General features: G+C 43.6%; 1 protein-coding gene across 3 annotated transcripts in view; it reads left to right on the top strand.

Annotated features, from left to right (window-relative positions):
• csnk1a1 (casein kinase 1, alpha 1) overlaps window positions 1-18,272 on the top strand; it is a 90,814-nt gene extending 72,542 nt beyond the window's left edge. For 2 of the 3 annotated variants that reach the window (XM_061835423.1, XM_061835425.1), the window contains 4 exons: window positions 768-842; window positions 942-1,048; window positions 1,236-1,384; window positions 17,559-18,272. In XM_061835423.1, coding sequence (XP_061691407.1) covers window positions 768-842; window positions 942-1,048; window positions 1,236-1,384; window positions 17,559-17,566 — 339 coding nt within the window. In that variant the 3' untranslated portion in view covers window positions 17,567-18,272. The remainder of the gene's footprint in view (window positions 1-767; window positions 843-941; window positions 1,049-1,235; window positions 1,385-17,558) is intronic. The other variant, XM_061835424.1, reaches the window with a different exon arrangement.
• The last annotated feature ends 2,647 nt before the right edge of the window (window positions 18,273-20,919 follow it).

Consider the following 20,919-nt stretch of genomic DNA (forward strand, 5'->3'; position numbering starts at 1 on the left):
GGCCTCATTATTGCATCTCTGCTTTTTGCAGATGATGTGGTTCTGTTGCCTTAATCAAGCCATTATCTCCAACTCTCACTGGAGCAGTTCGCAGCAGAGTGTGAAGTGGCTGGGATGAGAATCTGCACCTCCAAATCTGAACATGGTCCTCAGTCGGAAAAGGTTGGCATGCCTTCTCCAGATCAGGGATGAGATCATACCCCAAGTGGATGAGTTCAAGTATGGGGAGTCTTGTTCACAATTGAGGCAAGAAAGGAGCGGGAGATCGCTCCTCCGCATTGAGAAGAGCCACATGTGGTAGATGGAGCATCTGATTCTCGTGCCTCCCTGGTGAGGTGTTCTGTGCACGTCTCACCGGAAAGAGATCCAGGACTCACCGGAAGTATTAGGTTTCTTAGCTGGGCTGGGAATGCCTCTGTATCCCCCTGAAAGAGCTGGATGAAGTGCCTGGGCGTCCCTGCTAAAGCTACTGCCCCTCCGACCTGACCTAGGATAAACGGTAGAAAATTGATGGATGGATACTTTTAAAACATTTACAAGTGAAATTATCTTGACCTTTCTTCGTTTTGATGTTCATAACATTTTTTGAGGAGTCTATATTGCTGTAGTGTTGATTGATTACTGTTCATTGTATGGCATTTGGACGAGCATATGGTTTTAACATCTGACAGTGGGAGCCATTTTTAATTACTGTTGTTCAGAATCTATTCTTTCATAATGTACAGTATGAATATGCCTCTAGTCACACTGAACACACTTTTTGTCAGGCTGCCACAAAGAAGCAGAAGTATGAGAAAATCTCAGAGAAGAAAATGTCTACCCCTGTAGAGGTCCTATGTAAGGTAAGAACTTGATAGAAGTGGAACTGCTGAACATTCTCATAATTGTTGTATGTTGCTTTTTACATCAGTGCTGCTTACTGTAGTAAAACATGATTTCAGGGTTTTCCAGCAGAATTTTCCATGTATCTGAACTATTGCCGTGGCCTACGCTTCGAGGAGGCTCCAGACTACATGTATCTGCGCCAACTCTTCCGTATTCTCTTCAGGTACTTTTGTTCTAATGAAAGGAAAAATCGATCTCAACCTAAAGTTGTGAATATATCCACTACTGGGTCTTTGAACTTACTACCCTTATTCCTATATTATTCCTTTTGTGTCTGTGAGCTATCATCCAAAGTAGTGCAAAACGTCAGCTTTATGGAGTATTGAACAGGTTATTTAACTATGTTTTAGGACTTTGAACCACCAGTATGACTACACATTCGACTGGACCATGCTGAAACAGAAAGCAGTGCAGCAGGGGGCCTCCTCCGGGGGCCAAGGCCAACAGGCACAAACCCCCACAGGCAAGCAAACTGACAAACCCAAGCCTAACATGAAAGGTTCGTAGCAAACAGCCAAGCGACGTTTTTTTATAGACACCAATTGCTCCTTGTCTCAGTATTGTACCTAGGCATTGCCTGTTGTTTTTCTACAACACACACGCCAGTGTCCCTTAAATCTACAAATATACCAATTGGAAAAATGGCAAAGCTAAAATATGTTTCCTTTGGAATAATGATGCCATTGAGAACTTGGAGAAGGAACCTTTTTAAAAGAGCCAAAAGTCAATGGAATGAAATAGTGATACAATTGGTCTGTCTTGCTATAGCTAAGACGTCCTTGGGAATTTGACTACTAACTGTCATATTATGTTCCTTTGTGGGGCTGGACAATGGGCTCTCTTTCTCTGTTACTGTTGACTAACTCATTCTCATGACTTTACTCTTGACTATTCCATTACCTATATTCTTTTTCAACATTTGTTTTTGTATTGTGAATTTATCAGCACCTGTAAAAATGGTGGTCATTAGCTTAAGCAGATCAATTCAGGTGGCAATTGGGAATTTTTGCTTCTTTTTTTGGGGGGGGGGGGTTCTAACGCAGTCATTTTCCACAGCCCTAAGGCATATAAAGCAATGGTTTCCCACCATAATAGGGGTGTGGCAATTGAAAATAGTCACAAAAAGTTGATGCGTTAATTACTGTATGTACTTCCTGCCACTAATAGAATACCATTTGTACTATCACTGTCCTTCACTGGCATAATTGAACAAAGACGCATTATATCTTGTCAATAAACATTTTGAGCAATTATAAAACTTTTATTTCCCCTGGCACAACTGAAGAGCCCTCAAGGCACACTGTGTACAGACATGGCCAAATGTTTTGAGAAGGAAAAATATAAATGTTCACAAAATCTAACTTCTTCATTTTTTATGATGGCAATTGAAATTTATTCGAGAATGTTATGAAAAGTGAGCCGATAAGTTGAAATTACAAATTGCCTTTTTGCCGTGAAAATGAACTTCATCTCTTCAAGACATTTGCACTCCAATTCAGCCCTGACACAGAAGGACCTAGCTGACATGTAACTGATTCTCATGAACACAGATGAGTGTTGATGGGGACAAAGGTTTGAGATCACTTTGTCATGCTGACAGAGTTCGAATAACATTTTTAAAAGGAGGGTGGTGCTCAAATCATTGTAGGCTTCAGGGCGCCGAAGAAAGTCCAACAAGCACCGGGACCATTTCCTAAAGTTCATTCTGCTGGGGGATCGGGTCCCCACCAGTGCAGCGCTTGCTCAGGAATGTCAGCAAGCAGGTGTGAGGATGATCTGGTGTCAAGAAGGGCAGTCAACAGCTACTTCTCTCTTAGATTGGACAACTGAGGAGTACAGTCATTTTCTCTGAGGAATCCCCTTTACGATTGTTTTGGGCATTGAGAGATGAAGCTTGTCCGGTGAAGAAAAGGTAAGCGCTACTTTCCATTCTGTCATGCCAACAGTAAATTATCCTTAGACCATTCATGTGTGGAGTTGCTTCTCAGGCAAGGGTTTGGGCTGGCTCAGTTTTGCCTAAAAACACAGCCATGAAAAAAAAAGAATGGTACCAAAACATCCTCTGAGAGCACCATTTCCTACGCATCCACAAACAATTCTGTGACGAAAACTTCCTTTTCCAGCACGATGGACCACCTTGCAATAAGGGAAAAGTGATAACTACAGTGAAGAAAATAAGTATTTGAACACCCTTCTATATTGCAAGTTCTCCTTAGAAATCATGGCGGGGTCTCAAATTTTCATCTTCGGTGGATGTCTACTGTGAGAGAGATCACCTAAATAGAAAAATCCAGAAATCACAGTGTATGATTTTTTTTTTTTTTTTTTTTTTTTTTTTACGATTTGTTATCCAGCTGCAAATAAGTATGTGAACACCTGTCCATAAAATAGAATTCTGACCCTCAAAGACCTGTTAGTCCGCTTTTAAAAGTCCACCTCCACTCCATGTATCATCCTGAATCAGATACACCTGTGAGGTCGTTAGCTGCAGAAAGACACCTGTCCACCCTAAACTCAAACTTGTAACATGGCCAAGACCAAAGAGCTGTCCAAAGACACCAGAGACAAAATTGTACAACTCCACACGGCTGGTAAGGGCTGCGGAGAAATTGCCAAGAAGCTGGGGAAAAAAAGGCCCACTGTTGGAACAATCATTAGAAAATGGAAGAATCTAAATGACGGTCAATCTCAATCGGATTTGAGCCCCATGCAAGATATCACCTTGTGGCGTCTCAATGATCTCTACAAAGGTGAGGAATCAGCCCAGGACTACACGACAGCCCTTTGTCAATGACCTGAAAAAAGCTGGGACCACCATTTCCAAGGGGACTGTTGGTAATACACTAACACGTCATGGTTTGAAATCATACATGGCACGGAAGGCTCCCCTGCTTAAACCAGCACATGTCAAGGCCCGTCTTAAGTTTGCCAATCAGGAGGAAGCCCAGACTTCCCTCCTCCCTGCCACTTTGTCCAGCTTTTCCAAGAGTGTCCCAGGGTTTTGCCAGGCCAGCCAGTCTCTCCAACATATCCTGAGTCATCCTTGGGGTCTCCTCCTGGTGGGACATCGCGGAACACCTAATTAAGGATGCGTCTGGGACGCATCCTACCAGATGCCCGAGCCACCTCATTAGACTCCTCTCAATGCAAGCAAGCAGGGGCCGTACTGTCCCGCATTACCCATTTTCTTAACCTATCTCATGGGGAGAGCCTCAACATCCTGCGAAGGTAACTAATTTCAGCCACTTTTATACGGGATCTTGTTCATTCCGTCACGACTTACAGCTTGTGACCATAGGTGCAGGAAGAAACATAGATCGATCAGTAAATTGAGAGCTTCACCAGCTCTCCTTAGCTTTCTTCACCACAACGGACCAATACAAAGTCCACATCACTACAAACACTGAGCCGATCTGCCTTTCGATCTCCCATTCCATTTTTCCCCTCATTTGTGAGCAAGACCCCATATTTGAACTTAACTTTAAATGGGACCAGTGTCTCATCCTGACCCAGAGAAAACATTTCCCTTTTCCAACTCAGAATCATGTTCTCAGATTTCTTCTTCTCTTCGGCTTCATCTTTTTCATTGTAAGCTTATCGCCTGCATCTTCCTCTCTTAATACCAAATGCCCTAGTTTCTTCCCTCACAATACCCATCAACCTTCTCTTTAATCTTCCTCTAGCTCGCCTGGGAGCTCCATCCTCATCATCCTTCGACCTATATATTCGCTCTATCGCCTAAAGACATGTCCAAACATTCGAACTCTTGTCTCTAAAACATCGAACCTTTGGCTGTCCCTCTCATGAGCGCATTTCTAATCCTATCCAACCTGCTCACTCCTAGAGAGAACCTCAACATCTTCATTTCTGCTATCTCCAGCTCTGCTTGCTGCTGTCTCTTCAGTGTCATTCTCCAATTAGTACGCCATGGCTGGCCTCACCAATGTTTTTTTAACAGGGTTCGCACGCGTCCCTAAAAGTTCCTAAAAAAAAAACTAAATTTTCGAAGGTGCATTTAGGGGCTCCTAAAAGTCCTTAAAATCTGCAAAAACCGGTCAAGCCCCTAAAAAGGTCTTAAATTATAAAAAATCAAAGGAAGGACCTCTACCGCCAAAATTCTCCCGAAAAAAAATTCTTTTATTTTAAAAAAAAATAGCGATCCGTCTGGCGTCTAAAACAGCCGGAAACTGTCAACGGAAGTCACCATGTTAACAACGAGTCGTTGATATTCCATTGTTCGTTTCCGTGAGTCAGTATTTCACTTCGTCTTCGTTACGTCTTTCATCGATCCAACTTGTATCATGGGGAAGTGCATTTTTCAAGATGCTTGGGTTGAAAGTAAGGAGTTTGGAAGCTGGGTTCGTTGAGATGCAAGAGATCGGCACATGTTTTACTGCCATCTGTGCAAGCAGAGCTACCAGCTAGGAAAGATGGGCGTCAAAGCGCTGGAGTCGCACCGGAAAAAAAGGAGACACGCTGATTTGGCGAAGACTCTCTCATCTTCCGTTGGTATGAATCTGTTTCTACAATATAAAGATAGTGAAGCATCAACTTCAGGCAGTGGTACAAGCAGTGCATGCCCACCTACAGTTGTCCAGCCATCGACTTCAACCAGCCAGAAGTCAGGCTCTATGAACGTAGTTCAATACACAAAGGCGGACTCGTTAAAGGCAGAGATCATGTGGACTTTAAAAGTGATCTGCAGCCATTACAGTTACAAATCTTGTGAAAATAATTCGAAAGTGTTTGCAGTCATGTTCCCAGACAGTGACCTTGCTAAAAACTACCACTGTGGGGAAAGGAAGACTTCGTACCTGGCTCCATTTGGCATCGCTGCCCACTTTTCATCTCTACTGCCTCAAAGCCAAAAAAGCCAGAATAGAGATTGACATATCTATGCTTATTGAGAAGGCTGACAGGCTGTGTGAGCAGGGAGAAGAAAAGAGGAAGCTGAGGTTTATCACCGAGCCCAATGCACTCAGAGGCAAAGCAAAGGACAAGAGAGCCTCTTTGTCACCTCTGCAGCAGCAAATAGAGGAGGCACTGGGTAGGCTCAAGGAGCTAGAGTACGGGTGCTGAGACAGACATCAGTAGAAGACATTTGTGTATATAGTTGCAATTGTAGTTAGAATCAGTTTTTCTGTATACTGTTATGTGAAGACGTTGACAATGGTCATATCAATGAGAACTACCACAAGGGGCGACAGGTGATCACTCTCACAGGTACTGGAACCTTTGAACCAAGAACAGCCGATGGCACCATTGGGTGAGTCTTTTTTCCTTACTCTTGATTTCCCACGATGGCCCTAAATTTTTCGTGTCGGCCCTAAATTTTTTCCGTGTCAGCCCTAAATTTTTCGTGTCAGCCCCTAAGAATGGCCCTAAAAAGCCATTAAATTTTTTGGGTCCGACTGAGTATGAACCCTGTTTAAACTTTGCCCATCATCCTACCAGAGACTTTCTGCCAGACAGAAACCTTACGCCAGCTTTAGTAACCTGCATGGATCTGTTTTTTCACTTCCTTACCACTCTCACCATTGCTCTGTATTGTTGACCCCAACTATTTGAAGTCGTCCACCTTCGCTATCTCTTCTCCCTGGAGCTTCACTCTTCCTCCTCCGCCCCTCTCATTTACGCACATATATTCTGTTTTACTTCGGCTAATATTCATTCCTTTTCTTTCCAGTACGTACCTCCATCTTTCTAACTGTTCCTCCGCCTGTTCCCTGCTTTCACTGCGGATCACAATATCATCTGCGAACATCATGGTCCAAGGGCAATCCAGTCCAACCTCGTCTTTCAGCCTATCCTTTACTACCGCAAACAACAAAAAAGTGTGTGACAAAATTCCTCTGGAGCAATCACCAATGGACCTTTCCGACTGGCTATCTTCAGCTCTGCCCCCCCTTAGCTACAGTTGTATTACCCCACAATCTTCCAAAATGGCGACTGAGCATAAAAGGTTGGATCTGGATTCTCTATGGTGTATTCTAGATAATATTTTGTTTTTTTGCCAAGTGTCTCAGACTTGTCTAAGAGAGTTCTAGAGAGAGGTTTCAACTATTTCACGCAAGGATATGTACATGGAATTAAGATTTTGGACGGAGCAGGACGCATTGTCAGAGTTACAGCGAAACGTTGGCGATCGATGCAAAAAAAGTTTTGACGCCTCACAAACTTCATATTGAAATCCAACAGGATAAAATTGTGGAATCGTACTGCGCATGAAAAGCAGGGTTAGTACTTTTTACTCTGAAAGATTACGAGTAATATCATTGTAGTCTTTAAGTGAGTGGGTGTATTCATTTGACTAAGCTCGTAATGGAACCTAGTGCTCTGTTTTAAAAGTCCGATATTATACAATTAGGCAAATAGACATTTCTCTTTCATGACATTGCACATTTATGTATCACTCACCCGACTCTTTGGCATAAAACCTTACACACTTCATTCAGCAGGTCAGTGATTCGCTAACAAAGTTCTCTTGCAATTTATAAAGCGCCGATAATAATGAAATCAAACTCAGAAAAGATACTTCTCACTCACTTACCTCCGAACATACAGCTTTGCGTCTGTTGATATTCTCCACATGTAGTTGTACGTGCGGTCTTCTGCAAGCCTTAATCCATCATAGACACTTCCTCAACTGTGTTTTAGGCTTTGGAAAATGAATCAACCAGGCCCCTAGTAACCTAGCAGGATATCTTTATCTCAGAATTGCACATTCCCCAAGTGTATCTGAGGACCATTTTGTTCATAACATTACATTTTCCAAGCGCACGCAACCAATAATCAGCATTGGTTGTGTGATGAGAAGAGGGGCGTGTCAAGCCAGGGGTTAAGACAATGCGGCTATCTGATTGGCTATTATTGTACGAGTGATTGTCAGGTGGGAAAGGTCCTTTATCGCCCACACTTGATTTCAGTTATTGATACCAAAGGTGGCAAAACCCGTTTTTAGGTCCAGGGGGCAAATTACCTGTTCACGGAGGGTCAGAAAGGTTTGGATTTTTGGGGGGCCTTAATAAATTTGTCATTTGAAAACTCAATTTTGCATTTCCTTGGTTTCTCTCTGAGTGAGCTCAAAATTGGTTTCATGATTTGAAATCTTTGTGTGTCTAATAGTGATTGGGGTGGTGGGGGCAACAGAAATCAGGAAGGGGGTAATACTTTTTCACGGTACTATATTACCCACAGTAACGTTGAAAAAAGTGGTGCCAGCTGGTCTTTGACCAGCTCTTGCCGTGTAGTTCTGACGTGATTATTCCCCTTTATAATCATCGTTGATAAGGCATGAGGGGAGATCTTGCTTGGAGCCTCAGCAAAAAGGGAGGTTGACAGTCTTTACTTTTTTTTTCATTTTCTAATAATTGCTCCAACAGTTGATCTTTTTTTCACCAAGCAGCTTAACCAATTCCCCGTAGCACTTACCAGCACTTGTGGAGATCTACAATTTTGTGTCTCTTTGGAGAGCTCTTTGATTTTAGCCTTCTTAGTTGTTGGAGTCTTACTTATTGTGTGGGAAGGAAAGGTGTCTGTACGTCGCTCATGATCTTATAATTTAGAATAAGTGGAGGGTAGGATGATGCTTTAGAGATGGACTCACAGGTCTTGATCTTAATATTCTATTTGTTTCAAACATCTTAAAAACTATCCCTTCTTCTGAAGACTTAAGACAATTCTGCAAAAATTTAATTTACATACAAGAAAGTAAGCTCTGCAAGCTTTGGGTTTTTTGTGTACATCGGGGGAATGGGCAAAACTTGCTTGTTTTTATTTTGCCAATAAACGTACAAGGGGCGTTCATTAAAGATTTCCTCTGACCTACTTCCAATGAGCCGAGAGAATTGAATCTTGGCGCAAATATTAGGCTTTCTCTACATAGGCTCCTGCAAGGGAGACACACTTCTCCCATCGCTTTATGCAGGTTTGTAGACCTCTTCTGTAGAACTCAGCAGGTTGTGCCTCAAGCCATGTCTTGACTTCAGAAATGAGGCTTTCATCATTTTTAATCGCTTTCCTTTTAAAAATAACTTCATGGCTGGAAGTCCACACTTGAACTGACGATGGTGTTTGACAACGTCATATGATGGGGCATCCTCCCCATAAACTTCTTTCATCTCATCGAATGCCTCCGTCGGAGTGCGACCTTTCACATACAGGAACCTGATGACTGCTCTGTACTCAACTTGCTCCATCACTCTATCTTACTTTACTTCAGGACCTGAAAATGAGAAACGAATTATGTATCAGAGCTGCAAATTACCATGTGACCTATAGAGGTGTAAGGTAATGTCCGAATAGAATTTCAACTTCCTACCTTAACCGAATATAGGTCAGGGGAAATCTTTTAATGAACGCCCCTCATACGTCAAATGGTAAACGTTTTGATAAATACATGAGTGGCACAAATGAAGCGCCATAAAAAGTGTTTTGCCCCTCCTATTTTTATTTTTCTCCTAACTATACAGGGGTTCCTTGGTCTATGACCGAGATCCTTTGCTACACAAGCAACATAACCCGAATTTTCGCGTGCATTTTACCGTTAGTCAATATTTACGATAACAGCTGGGCTCCAGCACTCCCACAACCCTCATGAAGATAAGCAGCTCAGAAAATGGGTGGGTGTTAGTACTTCGTATAAAAAACTAAAATGCATTAAAAGAAGAAAAAAAATAAATCTGGTCATTTGTATTAATGTATCCAATAGGTCATGTAATATGTACTGTACCTTGAAAATTTTAGGCTAATCCTGTATCATTTAATGGTGTTTTGATAAGATTTTTATCAGCAATTACGAATTTTAACAGGTGCACCCGGTTTGATGATTCACGTGCACGGATGTGACATATTACATGCCCCAACAAAGACTCGCTTACGTTGGGACACAATTGTGGCCAGCGCTGATTTCTCTGATTTATCCTCATCTGATGAAGAAACAGCCGTATCGGTTGATCGGGAAGACAGAGAATACGTCCATACAGATTTGAACTTGTGGCTGTAAATGTTTAATACTCGAACAGTTCTTCGGGAATGTCGCGAAGTCTGACTATTCGGAGGCCCAAGCGCGGGACATTAAGTGCGTAAGGAAAGGCTCTTTTAGATTCCTACATAATCATGGACAGCACTGATTTCTCTGATTTGTCTTCATCTGATGAAGAAATAGCAGTAACAGGGTGGCCGCTGTCCAAGTAATAATGAAATTATCTTTGGCTTGGTGGAAGTCAATACTGCGTCCACAACAGCGGCACGGTAGCTTAGCTGGTAAAGTGATGGTCTTAAAGTTCTGAGGACCAGGGTTTGATTTTTGTGAGAGTGTGTGTGTGTGTGTGTGTGTGTGTGTGTGTGTGTGTGTGTGTGTGTGTGTTATTTTAGAGTTTGCATTTTCTCCCCCCACATGTGTAGGTTTTCTCTGAGCACTCCGGTTTCCGGTTCTTAAATGATTATTTTTCTTACTGGGCAGATCATGGCACCGAACATTCTGCGGATTATTTCTATCTAAATTATGGCAAAATTTTGCAATAGAGTATAGTATTTTACCATGTTCGATTGTGGTTCTGCATGTGAAGACACTACAAACAACGATGATTTCTTTGTTTGCGCAAGTAATACGTCACATCCACACACGTAGGTCATGTGACTCGCCAAAAGGGCAGCGCCTGTAATTGAAGATAAAAAAAAAATCTTCTCAAAACACTATTAAATGATAGAGGAATAACCTCAAATTTTCAAGGTACAGTACACATGACATGACCTATCGGATACATTGTTAATCCAGACGACCGGACTTCCCCTTTAAAATAATAAACAAAATGCTGTACATACCATTCCTGCAAGAGGTGGATGACGAAGAATGAAGGGAGGCTGTGCTTAGCATGACACGGGCAATAAAAAAGGCAGCATAGACTTCATAAGTTCATAGTTACATTTACTTACAATGGGAACTCTTGTTTTGGGATCACGTTTTTTTTTTTTGTTTGTTTTTTTTTTTTGCCAGTGCATCAAACTCTCGTATATGTTTCGTTGTTGCAATTCTCAAAACAGCAGATGCCAAGTGCTGCTTTTCCGGGTTGGGTCGCGGGGGAAATAGCCACAGCAGAGATACCCAGAATTCCTTTTCCCCAGCCACTTCTTCCAGCTCTACCGGACAGATCCCGAGGCGGTCCCAAGTCAGCCGAGAGACATAGTCTCCAGCGTATCCTGGGTCGTCCTCGAGGTCTCTTTCCGGTGGGATATCCCCAGAACACCTCACCACGGTGGTGTCCAGAAGGCATCTGAATCAGATGCCCCAGCCACCTCATCTGGCTCCTCAATGCGGAGGAGTAACGGCTTGTCACTTACCCCCTCCCAGATGACCGAGCTTCTCACCCTATCTCTAAGTGAGAGCCCGGACACCCTGCAGTGGAAAGTCGTGTCTGCTTGTGTCCGGGATCTTGTTCTTTTGGTCACGACCCACAGCTCTTTCCCATAGGTAAGGGTAAGAATGTAGATTGACTGGTAAATTGAGAGTTTTGCCTTTTGACTTAACTCCCTCTTTACCACAACGGACTGATACAAAACCAGTCAAATGCCTTCTTCAAGTCCGCAAAACACATGTAGACTGGTTGGGCGAACTCCCATGCACCATCGAGGGTCCTGCCGAGGGTGTAGAGCTGGTCCACTGTTTCACGGCCAGGATGAAAACCACATTGCTCCTCCTGAATCCGAGACTCGACTTCCCGACGGACCCTCCTGTCCAGTACCCCTGAGTAGACCTGACCAGGGAGGCTGAGGAGTGTGATCCCTCTATAGTTGGAACACACCCTCCGGTCACCCATTCTTGAAAAGGGGGACCACCACCCCAGTCTGCCAATCCAGAGGCACTGTCCCCAATGTCCACGCGATGTTGCAGAGGCGTGTCAACCAGGACAGCCCCACAACATCCAGAGCATTTAGGAATTCCAGGCAAATCTCATCCACCCTCGGCGCCCTGCCACCAAGGAGCTTTTTAACCACCTCTGTGACCTCAACCCCAAAGATAGAAGAACCCGTCTCAGAGCACCCAGACTCAGCTTCCTCGTGGGAAGGTGTGTTGGTGGAATTGAGGAGGTAAGTATTCTCCCCACCCACTCAGAACATCCCGAGTTGAGGTCAGCAGTGCCCCGTCCCCACTATACACAGTGTTGACTGTGCACTGCTTACCCCTCCTGAGATGGCGGACAGTGGACCAGAATTTCCTCGAATCCATCCTGAAGTCGTTCTCCATGGCATCGCCGAACTCCTCCCACGCCCAGGTTTTTGCCTCAGCGACCACCAAAGCTGCATTCCGGTTGGCCAGCCGATACCTATCAGCTGCCTCGGGAGTCTCAGAGGCCAGAAATGCCCGACAGGACTCCTTCTTCAGCTTGACAGCATCCCTCACTGTTTGTCTCCACCGTGTCCATGGGTTGCCGCCACGACAGGCACCGTACGGCAACAGCTCCGGTCGGCCGCCTCAGCAATGGAGCCACGGAACATCGTCCACTGGGATGTCCCCCGCCTCCTCTGGGATGGGAGCAAAATTCTTTCGGAGGTGCGAGTTGAAATTCCCTCTGACAGGGGAATCTGCCAGCCATTCACAGCAGACCCTCACAATACGTTTGGGCCTGCCACGTCGTACTGGTATCTTCCCCCGCCATCGGACCCAACTCACCACCAGGTGGGGATCAGTTGACAGCTCCAAACTCATCCAACACTCACCAACCAAAATCAAATTTTTGTAGTCATCATAGGGGTTTTGGAGTCGTACTTGGTCTGTTCCCTCTCCGAGGACCTGTTTGCCATGGGTGAACCTACCGGGGCATGAATCCCCAGACAACTTAGCTCCTAGGATCATCGAGACACACAAACCCCTCCACCACGATAAGGTGACAGCTAGAGGAGGGGGTGTCAGATATCACTTTACAAAAAAAAAAAAAAAAAAAAAAAAGCCATAGTTTAACTTTATCCATTACTTGGTGATGTATGCCACAAAAGTTATATCAACAGGAACTACAGTAATCCCTCAATTTTTATGGTTAATGTGGGCTGACCCCCTGCGAAATGTGAAAATCCGCAAAGTAGGTCTCTCTATGTACTCCATCCATCCACCTCTCTCACCCCTTCCTCCCCACACACACACACATCAGGAATTTTCACGTGTATCTGGATACCAGAATGATTAATATATGTAAACAGTATTTGTTCTTTATATATTTGAGACTAACATTCCAACTGTACACGTAATAAAGCTTTAATTTTAAAACCTTTGTTAATATTTCCTGCAACAGTCGCCTGGCCGTGGTCGGTAAACGCAAGAGGGACAACTCTGGGTGGCGGGAACAATAATGGTACAAAGCACCCATTTGTTGTTCAGAAGGCTTTATGCGATCCTTTTAGCACTCAGCATCAACAGGTCCTCTCTTAAACACTACTACTCCCCGTTCTCCTTAACTGAACTTGTATAGTGTACACACTAGCAACTGTTTCTATCGCTTCTCACTCTCACTGCTCCACAGGCCTGCACAGTCCTGTCTCACTCACACACACACACACACACACACTAATCAACATTGCCTTCTGAGAGAGGCAAAGAAGCTGGCTTGTGTTGATGGCGTAGAAGAGGCTCGTAGAGGCTTTAAGTTCACTTACCTGCAGCATTCCCACATAAACAAGGTCCTTGAAGAAGTACATGTAGGCGTTCTTTCAAAAAAGGCATGTTTCATCCATGTTAAAAACTTGTTCCCGCAATCCCTGATGAGGTTAGGAAACTTCCTCCATGTAACAACCAGCAGCACCATACAATGTTTCTGAGGCCAAATATTTGGGGGGATTTCAAATCAGCCTTTGCTGCCCAAAAAGCCTCATTCTCGAAGGGCCGAATCACAAGTCGGGGTCCAACAAGGAGAAAAATGCCCAGTTCGGAGCCCTGTAGGACATCCCAGTAGGTACCACAGTGCCTGTGCCATTGGCTGCACAAAGTGTTTGATTAGTGTTAGGGTCCCAAAAAGGATAAAAGTTAGAAGTTACCACTTCTTGGGCGCCACGAAGGAAGCTTTCGCTGGGGCACAACGCTGAGGTGGTAGTGCAACTACATAATAAAAATAGAATTATCAATTAAAAAAAATTGGATTTCAAAGCCAGCCTGAGCTGGATTTCCAAAATAGGTTGTCTTAATCTTAAATCACTTTAGAAGTACTTGATCTTCTTCTTTTCCTTTAGGCTTGTTCCATAAGCAGTCGCCACAGCGTGTCATCTTTTTCTGTCTTAGCCTATCTTCTGCATCTTCCTCTCGCTCTTTTGCCTGGCAGCTCCATCCTCAGCACCCTTCCACCAATATACTCACCCTCTCGCCTCTGAACATGTCCAAACCATTGAAGTCTACTCTCTCGAATCTTGTCTCCAAAACATCCAACTTTGGCTGTCTCTCTAATAAGCTCATTTCTTATCCTATCCAACCTGCTCACTCCGAGCGAGAACCTCAACATCTTCATTTCTGCCACCTCCAGTTCTGCTTCCTGTTTCTTCAGTGCCAGCGTCTCTAATGCATACATCATGGCCGGACTCACCACTGTTTTTTAAACTTTGCCCTTCATCCTCGCAGAGACTATTCTGTCACATAACACACCAGACACCTTCCACCAGCTTTTCCAACCTGCTTGGACCAGTTTCTTCACTTCCTTACCACACTCACCATTGCTCTGGATTGTTGACCTTAAATATTGGAAGTCCTCCACCGTCGCTATCTCTTCTCCCTGTAGCCTCACACTTCCCTCTCCACCTTTCTCATTCACTCACATATATTCTGTTTTACTTTGGCTAATTTTCATTCCTCTCCTTTCCAGTGCATGTCTCCATCTTTGTAAGTGTTCCTCTGCATGCTCTCTGCTTTCACTGCATATGACAATATCATCTGCGAACATCATGGTCCAAGGGGATTCCAGTCTAACCTCATCTGTCAGCCTATCCATTACCACTGCAAACAGGAAGGGGCTCCCTGATGCAGTCCCACCTCCACCTTAAATTCCTCTGTCACACCTAAGGCACACCTCACCATTGTTCTGCTACCATCATACATGTCCTGTACTATTTTAACATACTTCTCTGCCACACCAGACTTACGCATGCAGTACTACAGTTCCTCTCTTGGTACTCTGTCATAGGTTTCTCTAGATCCACAAAGACACAATGTAGCTCCTTCTGACCTTCTCTGTACTTTTCCACGAGCATCCTCAAGGCAAATAATGCATCTGTGGTACTCTTTCTAGGCATGAAACCATACTGTTGCTCGCAGATACTTACTTCTGTCCTGAGTCTAGCCTCCACTACTCTTTCCCATAACTTCATTTTGTGGCTCATCAACTTTATTCCTCTATAGTTCCCACAGCTCTGAACATCCCCTTTGTTCTTAAAAATGGGAACTAGAACACTTTTCGTCCATTCTTCAGGCATCTTTTCGCCCGCTAGTATTCTGTTGAATAAGTTGGTCAAAAACTCCACAGCCATCTCTCCAAATTGCTTCCATACCTCTACCGGTATGTCATCAGGACCAACTGCGTTTCCATTTTTCATCCTTTGTCGTGCCTTTCTCACTTCGCCCTTAGTAACCATTGCCACTTCCTGGTCCTTCACAATTGCTTCTTCAACTCTTCCTTCTTTCTCATTTTCTTCATCAACTTCTCAAAGTATTCTTTCCATCTATTTAGCACACTACTTGCACCAGTCAACACATTTCCATCTCTATCCTTCATCACCCCTACCTGCTGCACATCCTTTCCCATCTCTATCACTCTGTCTGGCCAACCTGTAGAGATCGTTTTCTCCTTCTTTCGTGTCCTACCTGGTATACATGTCTTCATATGCCTCTTGTTTAGCCTTTGCCACCTCTACCTTTGCCTTACGTCGCATCTCGATGTACTCTTTTCCCCCCTCCTCAGTCCTCTCAGTGTCCCACTTCTTCTTCGCTAATCTCGTTTCTTGTATGCCTTACTGTATTTTGGGGTTCCACCACCAGGTGTCCTCCCCTTTTTTACCAGAAGACACACCAAGTACTGTCCTGCCTGTCTCTGTGATCAGTTTAGCTGTCGTATTCCAGTCTTCTAGGAGCTTCTTCTGTCCACCAAGAGCCTGTCTCACCTCTTTCCGAAGGTCCGCACAACAATCTTCCTTTCTCAGCTTCCACCACATGGTACTCTGCTCTACCTTTTGTCTTCTTAATCTTCCTATCCACTACCAGAGTCATCCTACACACCACCATCCTATGCTTTCGAGAACACTCTCCCTCACCAATACCTTACAGTCAGTAACCACCTTCAGATTACATCATCTGCACAAAATATAATCCACTTGCATGCGTCTACCTCCGCGCTTGTAGGTCACTGTATGTTCCACTCGCTTCTGGAAATAAGTGTTCACTACAGCCATTTCCATCCTTTTTGCAAAGTCCACCAACATCTGTCCCTCAAAGTTCCTTTCCTGGATGCTGTACTTACCCATCTCTTCTTCATCGGCCCTGTTTCCTTTACCAATATGTCCATTACAATCTGCACCAATCACAACTCTCTCGCTGTGTGGGATGCTCAGAACTACTTCATCTAGTTCCTTCCAGAATTTCTCTTTCAACTCTAGGTCACATCCTACCTGTGGTGCATAGCCGCTAACCACATTATACATAACACCCTCAATTTCAAATGTTAGTCTCATCACTTGATCTGAGACTCTTTTCACCTCCAAGACATTCTTAGCCAGCTCTTCCTTTAAAATAACCCCTACTTCATTTCTCTTCCCATCAACTTCATGGTAGAATATTTAAACCCTGCTCCTAAACTTCTAGCCATACTACCTTTCCACCTGCTCTCTTGGATGCACAGAATATCAACCTTTCTCCTAATCATCATGTCCACCAACTCCTGAGCTTTTCCTGTCATAGTCCCAACATTCAAAGTCCCTACACTTGGTTGTAGGCTCTGTGCATTCCTCTTTTTCTTCTGACGATGGATCCGGTTTCCTCCTCTTCTTTGTCTTCAACCCACAGTAGTAATTTCCACCGACGCCCTGCAGGTTAGCGGTGCCGGGGGCAGGCGTTGTTAACCCTGGCCATGACCGATCCAGTATGGGATTCTTTAGATGAACCCTCATATTTGTTTAACACAGTTTTTACGCCGGATGCCCTTCCTGACGCAACCCTCTGCATTTATCCGGGCTTGGGACCGGCCTACAGATTCCACTGGTTTCTGCCCCCATAGGGTTGTATTTAACCTTTTCAAGTAGTTATTACTAGGGATGTGTGAGTACTGATAACAGGTATCAGTATCGGGCCGTTACCGGCCTAATTTCAAGGTATCTGGTACTCGTGAAGGCTGCTTATACCAATAAGGCAAAAAAAAAACCATTCTGCATCGGGTAAGTCTATCCCGCCAAGGTTTGGCGCTGCAACTGCAGCAGTTTTACACATTGGCAAATCATCATGAGCATCAGTAATAAAGCGGTTGTTGTTCGCAATTTTATTGAAATTTTATGTATCAAAAGTACTAATGATGTTGGTACTTTCGCATGTTAACTTTTCCGAAAGCTCCACAAAAAGATCCTGGATCTGACTCACACCTATAGTCTTCTGGTTTCAGCGGTGTGCTAACGGGACTAATGTACTAATTGGACTTGTGTATGTGTGTCTACAGGTTTCTGAGTAGTCTCCTGCCAGAGCAGAGTATGAGGATAAACGAGGCTGGCTTTCCCGGACAAGCGACAAAGAAAGTCTATCCCCTCCCGCTTCCATCTGTCTATGTAATGGAAATATATAGATGTACACGCATCTGCTGTTTCTATATATTAAATGTGTATATAAAGAAATTCTCAACTCTGAAAGAAAAACGATGGAATCAAAGGTCCTTTGGATGTGGAGGCTGTAGTCTCTTTTCCCTAACCTTAACCCTACATATCTTCTCATCCATCCCTGTCTGTCTTCCCTTTTCACTGTTGACTGTTTGTAAGGTTTTGTTGCAAACAGAATTAAAACATTAGTCAGCTCCTCATGTTTGCCTCACTAAGGGAACATCTCAAAGCATCTCTTCTGTTTTTCACTACTTGTTTTACCCACTGCTTTACCAAGCAAATGTTTAAACATGTAAACCTGAAAACTTTACTCCTTTTTGCTTTTGAAGAGCTGAATGAGAAATCTCTAGAACCCTTATTTACGGAAAGGTGAATTTTTGGAATTTTTTTTTCCTTTGGTGGTTAGGAGGTTGCCTATTGACTTTATAAGCAGCCGATGGCAACAGTCTTGTAGATTGATACTCTGGCTCTTTCCCTCTTTAGAGCTATGACTTATTAAATCTGTTGTAAAAACCCATGGTCTTCTCCAGAAATACCAATAAAAACGTTATACAACGGACTTCTATTGAAGTTTAAGTATTTTTAACCCACTCTGTTGACACGCCCTTTACATTCACTTATATTTATTCAAATATTTTTTGCCAAAGGTATTTCATCACCATTCCACCAATCATCAAAGCCAGCAATAAACATTAAAAGCAGCTATTACTTTCTGCTTTAAAATCATAGAAACTCCAGTTTGTATTTAAGCCACAAATATCATAGCTGTTGGTTGTTATGTTTTAATTGTTAGGGTGTGGCTGTCTGTCATTTAGCTTTCCTTGGCATGGTCTTTCATGACAACGATTTTCAATCTGTCGAACAGACTGGCTTTTTCAGTCGCTAAGCAAAACTACTGTGCAAAAGTCACCAATTTGTTAGCTCTTTTAGCAATGCTACAATGACCATGCTTTTCAGTTTTTGTAAGTTTACCTATACTGGCAAAATTTAACTGGAACTTAATGCATTTTGAAAATGAATTGTGTAGTTGACACAGGCTGCAACAAAAAAAAAAACATGTCACTCAAAAAAAATATTTCAGCCTCGAGTTCCCAATCAGAAGAAGTGATGTTTAGCCGTCCCCCCGCCCACCCGTCATTTGGAGGAAACAGAATTAGTATAAGGAATCCCTTGAATGGTTGTAAACTTTAGACAGTGCTGTAAGGTATTAATGTAGGAGAGCCGGATTTAATAAAAACTGATAATACAATTTGGAAAGCCATCCATCACATTTGGGCATATTACAGCATGTACAATTGTTTTGCAAGTTTTCCCACTTAGAAATCATGGAGGGGTCTGAAATTTTCATCGTAGGTGCATGTACACTGTGAGAGAGATAATATAAAGAAAAATCCAGAAAACAATGTATGATTGTGATTTTCTAAGTGGGAAAACTTCCAATATAGCAGGGTCTTCAAATACGTATTTTCTTCAATGTATTTCGATCTAGATGTTACACAACTCGGGACACTTTTTTTTTTTTTTTAAAGCCACCAACATTTCCAAATTAGTGTATTGGAGCATCTGTCCATTTTCTGAGCCGCTTATCCTTACAAGGGCCACAGGAATACAGGAGACAATCCTAGTGATCTTTGTGCAGGGGTCAATTGGTCGCCAGCCAATATCACGGCACATAACACTCACATTTACACCTATGGGCGATTTAGTCTTCAGTTAAGTTCACTCTGCAATGAGAGGCTAGTAATGGATAACTGATGTGGAGAAGGTGCAGCGTGGTGTGGCTACTACAGTGAGTGCACTCAATGTCCATCCATTTTCTTTGGCACTTAGCCTCATGAGGGTCACAGGGAGTGCTGTACCCTATTCCAGCCGTCAACGGGCAGGAGGCAGGGTAAACCCTGAACTGGTTGCCAGCCAATCGCAGGTCACAGAGAGACAAACAGCCGCACTCACAATCACACCTAGGGGCGATTGAGAGTGTCCAATTAATGTTGCATGTTTTTGAGATGTGGGAGGAAACCACAGTGCCCAAAGGCACGCGGAGAACATGCAAACTCCACTGTTGCGTATCTGGGATTGAACCCGGGACGTCAGAACTGTGAGGCCAACGCTTTACCAGCTGATCCACCGTGCCGACCCACTCATAATGTATAATAGATGATAATTGGCGCTGCAGAATGTGACAAATTTGAGACAAAAAATTGGCAGCATGTTCACTTGAATTGTAAGATGTTTAATAATTGTAAGAGGGGAGAACCTGTTTGATTGCCTGCTTGTTTTGGTTTTGATTGTTCTGTAGTGCCTTCCCAAGGGAAGGAGTTGGATGAGCTGTTGACCAGGATTCGGAGGGACCAAGAGGATTTTGCCTGCTCGTTTTAGTTCAGGTGGCCTGGAATTCCTCAAGGGTGGGTGGGCTGGTGCCGACAAGGCTTTCAGCAGTTTTGATTGTCCGGCGCAGTCAGTTTTTGTTTTTTTTTTTTAGTGGCAACCCCAAACCAGACTGTCGTTGAGGTACACATTACTGTTACGTGTGAATTTAGACTTGCGTCCCCTTTGTTCAAATCAGCAAAATACGACAAAGCAGTTGTTTTGCGTTTCTGACAATTTAATCTCACACACATCAACACGATGAAATAGCTAACACAAAATAGGCGTTCAAGAACAGAGTAGTGGAGCCACAACGGCGAATAGTCACCAATGTTGAACAAGTGTTCCCAAACAAGCAAATGTTCGTCCCAGCGGGTATTCCAAGTTAGCGAAAGTTCCAGCTGGTCCAAAATGGAAATGCAGCAGGCGTCTGTGCATATTAAGTTCTTTGTCTCACACTTCAGGTCCTGTGAGACTGTGATTCCAAGGAACTTAAATGTCTCAACGGTTGACACAAGACAGTTGGACGGCATGAGGGGCAGCTGTGGTGACTCTTGTAGTCCACAATCATCTCTACAGTTTTTAGTGCGTTCATCTACGGGTTGTGTCAGCCACACCGAAGCTCCAGCTCCTCCGCGTCCGATGCCGTAGTTTGTGTTGCCAACGGATTGAGCGTACAATGGTCGTCTATACTGTGATCTAAAACTTTATTTTTGGTTTTATTTGTTTGGGCACATGCTTAAAGGGGAATTCCAGTGCTTTGCATGAACATTGTATCGAATAGGTCATGTCATATGTACCCTATTTTGACAATGTGATGTGAAATCCTATCGTACAATG

Source organism: Syngnathoides biaculeatus, chromosome 11, assembly GCF_019802595.1.
Source record: "Syngnathoides biaculeatus isolate LvHL_M chromosome 11, ASM1980259v1, whole genome shotgun sequence".
NCBI classification, from domain to species: domain Eukaryota; kingdom Metazoa; phylum Chordata; class Actinopteri; order Syngnathiformes; family Syngnathidae; genus Syngnathoides; species Syngnathoides biaculeatus.